Below are 8,463 nucleotides of genomic sequence, written 5' to 3'. Positions count from 1 at the left end.
TTCTAACAAATACAACACGTTAATGTTGACAGCGACGCCTGTGTGAAGGCATCTGCTCACAGACAGAATCAGTGAGCTCCGTATGGACGCAACACAGAAAATTTTAACAGATTCAGAGTGATGTACCAGTATCTTCAAAGGAGAATTTCAATTGAATTTTTCATAATTTATATTTCCTTATATCACAACATTTTTAGTTAGGAAAAGCAAATTAAAACCCACTCAAAAATCAGACAAAAATCATGTTTTCCTTTTAATTGACACTGTTTCCTCTGTCAGGTGCTACTTTGGTAATGATTAGGTCCCCACCTCTCAAGACCGTTGCATCTGAACAGGCTGAGACAGAGCCAGTGTGCACACAGACCCCAAAGCAGGGCTTTTGGGGTAACAAGAAGAGAAAAAAATGGCCTTTCTCTTCACTTACAAAGGGGGTCACTCAGAGGGTCCAAAGCTCTGTTTTCCAAACGTAGAAAACCTGGAGCTCAATGCAAACTGGAAACCAAAATATATCAGAAATGAAGCATAGTGCTTCGTCAAATACTCAAGGTCTGATCATCCCACCTCTTCTATAAGGAATGCCCCCCCTCCAGCATTTTTAAAGGAAGATGTTTGTGTCTATTTCACTTTCCAACTGGGTATAAAATCTACTAAAAGGGATACAATGAATCAGAATAAATCAGCTCACTCACAAGAGACACTCCCAGATAAAGATTTTTGGTTGCTGAGATTATTCAGAACATTATTTCAAAATGGCAAAATTCAGGACAATCTGAGAATTCAAAAGTGGCAGCTAGGGCTTCCCTGGTGGCAGTGGTTAAGAGTCCGCCTGCTGATGCAGGGGACACGGGTTTGTGCCCCGGTCCGGGAAGATCCCACACGCCACGGAGCGGCTGGGCCCGTGAGCCATGGCCGCTGAGCCTGCACGTCCGGAGCCTGTGCTCCGCAACGGAAGAGGCCACAGCAGTGAGAGGCCCGCATACCGCAAAAAAAAAAAAAAAAAAGTGGCAGCTACATTCACTGACAGGTTATGTGAGACACACATACATACAACCCATATTTCAGTGTACATGTCAAGGGGCCAAGACCCCTGATCAACTCAATAAGTTATTTTGTACATTACAGTGCACAGAACTACAGAGGGAGAGATACTTTCTTGGAGAGGTTCATCCTCTCTGAAGGAGGCTGGAGCCCAGTGCCCAGGGCCCTCATTAGCTAGACCCCTCCTCTTCTTTGGTTGTGGTGGCTTCAGAGACAGCCGTTTCCTCTAATTGATCCGCTGGCTTCTCCTCCTCCTCCTGGGGATAGAGGTCCGGGTACTTCTGCATGCACTCCTGCATGGCCCGGAACTGGTCTATACAGTCCGACCCCTTGACATCCTCTGTGCTGTAGTGGAAGCAGGAAAAGGCCGCCTTGAACTGTTCCCCACACGGGCCGCTGGCCATGCCCCCCAGGCACGGGCAGTTCCAGTTGATGTCTCCGTTGGGCAGGATCAGTCCTGGGACAGGAAGGTGAGCAAGGAAGTGTGAGAGCTGCTGCCTGAGGTTTCAGAAAAAGCAAAACCAAGACCAGCCCTCATAGGCCTAACGGTAACATGAACCACTGCCTGGCCAGCACTCACCGGTGGACCTGCCACTCCCTCGGGATGGGGTTCAAATGCCCGGCACAAACCCAGCATTCCCGGCTCAGTTGGAAAGGTCACCATCAAGCGACTCTCTCCGTGTGCAGCACTGCTCTGTGTCCTAAGCCGCCTCCCAGTGCTGTGGCTGTGCCTGTGCTCCAAGAACTACACAGGGAAACCGTTTAATCCAAAGCGGAAGTAACCGCTCGGATGGTTACTGAGAAGCTTTGAAAGCCCAAACACTTGAAGGAGTCAAGGTGCTGGTCTCCTCCTTTCACACAGATGGTCAGGACCCCCTGCGCCACGGACCTTCTCCTCAAGCCCCTCCCGCTCCTCAGCTGCTCTCAGCTCAGCACAGTGTGAGGACTGGTAAAAGCGAGGCTGGAAGATGTCCAAGGCATGGTGGGCAGGAAAAAGCGAGTGACGTGCCAGAGCACTGAGCTCCGTTCTTGTAAAAACGGAAAACCATTCAAGAACTCAGAAGAAAGAGAGGTAGAAGAAAGAAGGAACTCCTAGGTTCAGCCTGATGGCCAGGGAAGCGCGTGGGAACGAGGACTGGCAAGCACACAGCCCCTCACACCTGACGGAGCTGCACTCAGTGTCCCAGGAGCAGTGGTGTCCAAGGCAGACACCTGGAAACCCAGCCGCGGCCAGGGGCGTTGGACTCCCATCCCCGCCCGGCACTCACCGTGCTCCTCGTAAGGATCATTGGGGTCATCGGCCACCAGCTCCGCACTGCTTGGAGTTTCATGGTCTTCTTTGGTCACAAATATGATTCGATCCTTCCCTAGTGTTTGGAGAACAGAGGGAGAAATGTTTCACCCAGGAGCTGTGAATCAGTCCTAAACCCAAGCAGCCACGAAAACCTTGTTTGAAGACTGTCCCGTTTGGAACCCCGAAGTGAGTTTAGTGGTGCTCCCCAGGCTGGGGACTCGCTCACTGCTGACTCTGGGGGAAGGTCTAGCAGCCGCTTGTGCATCACGTGCCTGTGACCGGACTGGGGAGGAGGAAGACGGCTCCTACTGGAGCCATGTGCATCCTCGGGTGGGAGACGAGACGCCCCAAGCCATCAAATGCAGCTGTTTTCAGTCCCCAAGTCTGCTGAAATCTAACAAACGGGTCTTCTTCCTCTGCTCAGAACTCCGATGAGCTCTGACGGCTCTGTCACTTCCCGTCCCTGTGAGCACCTGGTCCACTTGCTCCAGGCCCCTCGGGACCTGCCAGCAGGCGCCTTCAGATAATATTTCACCTATCGGGCTCCTCCGGAAGAGGCTTGGGAAAAGCACAAGGGTGACAGTAAGCACCAGAGAGACGTGCCAGTGAGGACAGCAGAGGGGACAGACGGAAGGTACTTGGTTACACCCTCCCCACAGCTGTACAGGGTCTCCCAGGACGGGTGACGGTAATGGCAGCTGACCCTCGGCACGCTCAGGACCACGGCCGGCTCAGAACCCCTGAGGGTTCTGCTCCAACACCTCCCATTCTGTCTCAGAGAAGGTGGCTTGTCCCAAGTGGCCCGGGAAAGGACTGGGGCTGGGCAGCCAGGGCATGTTGAAGAACCTAAAGACCTTGGTAATTCTGGCCAGTGTTCAGAACACTTGAAAGCAGCCTGCAAAAGTGCTGCGTGCTAAGCAAAATAAATAAGCGGACACAATTGCTCAGCTCAGCTCTGACAGTTTTGTTTACCAAGATCTCAGCCAGGCCCAGCTGAATGGGGAGGCCGGTCTCAGGCCAAGGCAAGGCGTCCAAGCTTGCTGGGTACGGGAGGCACCTGTGGGGCTTATGAGGCCCAGAGGCCCAGCCTCACAGAACAGAAGCTGAATCAAGCTCTTTGCACGTCCACACCACTGATGGGCTCCCAAGTGACTGATGCACAACCCCACCCAGAATGTTCCAGGTCCCTCCCACAGGCCGAGTCCTCCCAGGCACTTTCCTGGACATCCCCCAGAGAGATTGGTTACACTGGATCGAAGGATGTGATACTGTCATTTAGAATAAGAAATATATATTTGGCCTTTGACCCCATTCTTAGCACAGAGTTCCTAAAATTTCAGTTTCCCAAGTGATGAGAGCATAAAGGTCTTTTTGTTATGTTAATAGGATGACTTGGGGGAGCCTGAGGATGGGGGCTGGTTGCCAGGAGTAACAGCCCTGGGATTAGAGGGTTGGAGCTTTCAGTCTCACCACCCCCTCCCCACACCCCACCCTGGGGAAGGGAGAGGAGCTGGAGGCTGAATCAGCTGCCAGTGGCCGATGATTTAATCAATCATGCCTATGTAATGAAGCCTCCGCAAAAGCCCAAGCGGACAGGTGAACACGTGGAGGTTCCGGAAGAGAGGGCATAGAGGCTCCGCCCCTTCCCCACACCTTGCCTTGTGCGTCTCTTCCATCCAGCTGTTCCTGAGTTATATCTTTTTATAATATAATATTCTATCCTTTTATAATAATCTAGCAATCTAGTAAGTAAACTGTTTCTCTGAGTTCTGTGAGCTGCTCTAGCAAATTAATCCAATGCTAGGAGGAGGTCGTGGGAACCTCTGATCTACAGCCAGTGGTTAAGAAGAACAGATGACAACCTGGACTTGTGATTGGCACCTGCAGTTGGGGCTGGGGGGAGGGGTGTTGCAGGACTGAGCCCTTAAACTGTGGGATCTGACACCATCTCCAGGTAAACAGTGACAGATTGAGCTGAATTGGAGGACATACTGCTGGTGTCAGAGAATTGCTTGATGTGGAGGAAATACCCACACACTGGAATTGGAATCAGAATCGTTAACGGCAGAACATAACTGCATCTTTTACATGCTTGGGCCCTACTCGATGAGTTTCCCCACCCGTTGCTCATCTAATTCTTATACCAACACTGTGAGGTGGGTATTACTAACCTCCTTTTTACAGAGAGAGGAAACGGAGGCCCAGAGAAGGTAGGAAACCAGCCCGAAGGCACATAGTACGTGAAGGCAGAGCAGGAACACAAACTCTGGTCTGAAAGATTGCGAGTGTGTCACCCTGTCCACTGCACACCTGTCCCAGCAGGAATGTCTGAGACTGGACACAGGCCTGACAAAAGGACACTGTTCACCGATCTCCGAGTCCCAACTGTGAAAAAAGAACTCATCATGACTGCCAACTAGTGGGGTAACCAGCTAGACTGGAAGTCTCATTACATTTCTCTGGAGAAAATATAAAAATGCTTGTTTTCACTTCCAAGATAACCTTAAAAAGTCGATACAAGCATATTCAGAAGGATGTGGATAACCACCTTACGCCCTCTTAGAGTTCCAAGTCAAGATTTTCATGATCACGGCCGATGGGAGAAAAGGCCTGGGGTGGACTTAACTCCCAGCCAAGGAGGGCCAGCGACTTCCTGGTCTCCACAGCAAAGGCTCCTCAATCAGAGATTGGCCTTGGACGACCTTGGCCATCAGACGGTGGCACAGGGACACTAACCTCAAGGACCCACCACTGGCACAGGAGCACATTCTCCATGCAAGGGGCAATTCAGTCAAATATCATCTACGAGTCTGAATTAATGTTGTAAACTGAATGCTGTGAGAATTCAATCCACTCATCTGTCTGGCTTTAGAGTCACTGAAGCCCACGGGCACATGTTTATAAGAGCAGGTTCCTTAGACGTTTACATGACAGTAATAAAAGAAAAATTTAAAAATCAACACAAAAATATATTTCTCAAATTCAGGAAGCAGGGATTCCCTGATGCTGGACTCACTACAGGAGAATCAACCTTTTAAAACAACCTAATAAGGACTTCACCCTCATGACTTAAGCTCCTCTCAAAGACCCCACCGACTAATACCATTCACCCTTGGGGTTTGGATTTCAGCATATGAATTTTGGGGGGACACATTCATATCGTAGCAGTGGGAAAATAAGGAGCACATTCAGATACCCTCACAGCCTCCCTCTCCCTGACTTCACACCTCCTGCTCAGATGCCACCTTCCTTCATCACTCCCCATCACCCTTAACCTGCTTTTTCTCACCTAACAATTATGTATTTGTTTACCACCCGTCTCCCCCACTGAAATGTCAGCTCCTCAGGGGCAAGGATTTGTCTATTCCATTCACTGCAGTATCATCGGAGCCTAGAACAGTGCCCAAGACATAGTGGGTAATCAGTATTTGTTGAAAAAGTGAATGGAGGAATGAACTCTGAATTCAGATATGAAGACCCCAGACCCAGCAGAGGGCGGAAGACAGAACGGCTATCACTATGAAGTAGGTTAGAGAAAAAAAAAACCTTGGATGGGTGGTCTCATTCCCCCTAGAACACACGTGGGTCTTTACACAGCAGAATCTCTTGGTACATCCAACCCAGAAGGGGCGCCCGCCATCTCCACCATGCCACAAGGGCAGACCACCCATCTGTGCCCACTGCCATGTGATCAGTGGCCGGCATATCACAGGTACTCAATAAACGTTTGTTGACACAAGGGGAGAGAACACGGTCAGCATTAGAAAAGGAGGAACAAAGACAGGAACAGTGTGGCCCTGGGCCAGGGAGCGAGCCTGAGTCCACGCTGCCCAACACCTTGAACGCCCAGCTAAGGCCTTTAACCCCAAGGCTGGGGGGCGGACCCCTGAAGTAAATGTGCACAGGCAAGTGATTGACTCAGAACAGAGGGCAGCCATGTGTATGGGTTCACTGGGTATAAAGGTGCCTGGGACATGGCCCATAATGCTCCCAGCTTGCTGCAAGAACATAGACAGGAAGGAAGATGACAAAAATAAACCAGGTAATTTCAAAGAGTTTAGGATGTGAAAGACACAAAGGCCCAGAGAAGACCTCACTGAGGTGACATATGAGCTGAATCTTAAAGGATGAGGAGGTAGCCATGGGAAGAACTGGAAGAAGGTGCACCAGGCAAAGGGAAGGGTCAGAGGCCAGTGCGGCTGGTCCGTGATGGGTGGTTAGAGGCTAGCAGGAGCCAGATCAGGCAAGGGGCTCACTCACATCAGCCTTAATCTGGAAGGAGTTTGGGATCGTTTCTCTAAGTCCCATGGGAAGCATAAAGAATCGGTGGGTAGAAAAACAAGAAGTTGGGGCCTTAGGGGACAGTGGCATGGATAAGATAAAAACTAGGGAAGGCCTAAAGTGAGTGCTTTTAATTCTCATTCCGAAACTAAGAAAGAGAGAGATCTTTGATCCAGGAAAAGATAGGGATCTAAACACCTGCCTCTGCTTCCCAGAGAACCTGCAACCCCTAGAAACCCTCAAGAATGAGGATTATAGCTTCATTATACCCAAAAGGTTAAAAAAAAATTGCTAAATGAAGAAGTAAATTAGACTTAGAAGAAGGAAATTAAAAACGAGACTTGCTGTCTAACAAAGTGGTGAGGGCAGAGGACTTTTGCTCATGGCAGAGTTAAATATCAATCAATGGAAACTACTCATTAGAGACATCAGTGAGTATTACGGCTTTATGAGCCTGGGAAGGAGATTTCCAGGAGCAGAATTGGGTACTGGAAAAAGGCTTAGCAATTTAGACTGAGCTGTTCTAACTGAAGCATGACCTTGGGTGGGTCACTTCCATCTCTGGGAATTAAGATTCCCTTAATTAACTGAGGGAGCTGGACTATTCGCTAAAGGATTTCTGGGTGAGTTCCAACTCTCTCTCTGGAACTTTATAGTCTCAGGTGTCCACCATTCCCCTCACCTGGCACCGAGAAGGTGCTTCATGAATATGCGCGGAATAAATGAAGATCAACTTCTCATTTTACAAGACTGGACACTAGGCCCTGGAGGAGTTGGGTGGCAGCTCAGGGACAGAGCCGGTTAGTGGTTGTGCAGGAAGACCCTTGGACCCGGCCTGGAGACTTATGAGGTCCCGGGCAGAGGTAACAAGCAGAGAGACAGTAGGCGGGGACCAACTTTGTTTTATTTTGTTTTGTTTTGTTCGCAGGGTGTCTGCTGAGCGCAAGGCTCCCTGGAGTCCACTGGGCACCAGACTGGTCAGTTCTGGAATCAGACCACGGGGCTCCAACCGCAGCTTTGCGACTTGCCGGCCGTGTGGCTTACCCAAGTCACTTCTGGGTCTTGGTTTACTCTCCGGATAAAAGCAGGGCCTGACTTAGGAAGGTCGTCGCGAGATACGCCACACAAAACTCCTGGACCAGGGCCTGATCCGTCCCAGCGGGCGGCACTCCCACCCCCAGCGCAGCGCCCACCGAGGGGCGACTTTCCGGGACAGTTGAAGGCGGTGCAAACGGGAACACGTGGTGTGTGGTGAGCGCCATAGTAACATTATAATTAGTATCAATAAATTACCCGTTACCAGCCGCAGGCAGGGCGCTCTTACCGCCCTGACCCCCAGGCCTAGTTTACGAGCTCCCCCATGTGCTGTTCCCCGCGAGGTCCGGGTTCGAGCCTCACGGTGACCTCGGCCGGCCTCGCTTCCACCCGGGCCTCGGTTTTCTCATCTGAAAACCGGGGATGGCGACCCCGCCGCCGGGCCCAACCCGAGGGTCCCGAGGACTGTCCCCCGCGCCTGCAGTGGGGGCGCGGGGGTCCGGGGGGCTGCACAGACTGCGTGTCCCCTCCAGGCCCTCGTAGGCCGTCTCCACGCAGCCCAATCTCCTACCTTCCTGCCGGCAGTAGGCCATGGTGCAGCCCGGCGCTCCGACCTCGCGGCGACTGTGGCGGCGGCCTCACGCCGTGACCTCTCCGCTGCGGGGCTGGCGGCTTGGAGGCCCGCGTGGGCCCGCCCCCTCCAGGCCTGCCCGCCGCGCGCCTGCCTCGGCGGGTCTAGTCCGGCCCTCTCAGTCGGGAACTACATTTCCCAGCAGGGCGCATGCAGTCCGGGCACTCCCCCAGGCAATAAGAAC

General features: G+C 51.7%; 1 protein-coding gene across 1 annotated transcript; it reads right to left on the bottom strand.

Moving 5' to 3' along the window:
* Positions 1-240: 240 nt before the first annotated feature.
* On the bottom strand, positions 241-8,405 carry CHCHD4 (coiled-coil-helix-coiled-coil-helix domain containing 4). Its single transcript, XM_060110055.1, has 3 exons — positions 8,220-8,405; positions 2,307-2,405; positions 241-1,495 (listed from the first exon to the last, which is right to left on the bottom strand). The coding sequence occupies exons 1-3, from the start codon at positions 8,239-8,241 to the stop codon at positions 1,209-1,211; spliced, it is 408 nt and encodes a 135-aa protein (XP_059966038.1). The 5' UTR covers positions 8,242-8,405; the 3' UTR covers positions 241-1,208.
* Positions 8,406-8,463: the final 58 nt, after the last annotated feature.

Source organism: Mesoplodon densirostris, chromosome 10 (assembly GCF_025265405.1).
Source record: "Mesoplodon densirostris isolate mMesDen1 chromosome 10, mMesDen1 primary haplotype, whole genome shotgun sequence".
In the NCBI taxonomy this organism is placed as follows: Eukaryota; Metazoa; Chordata; class Mammalia; order Artiodactyla; family Ziphiidae; genus Mesoplodon; species Mesoplodon densirostris.
Note: the sequence above shows the minus strand (reverse complement) of the source record. Positions and strands in the feature narration are given on the sequence as shown.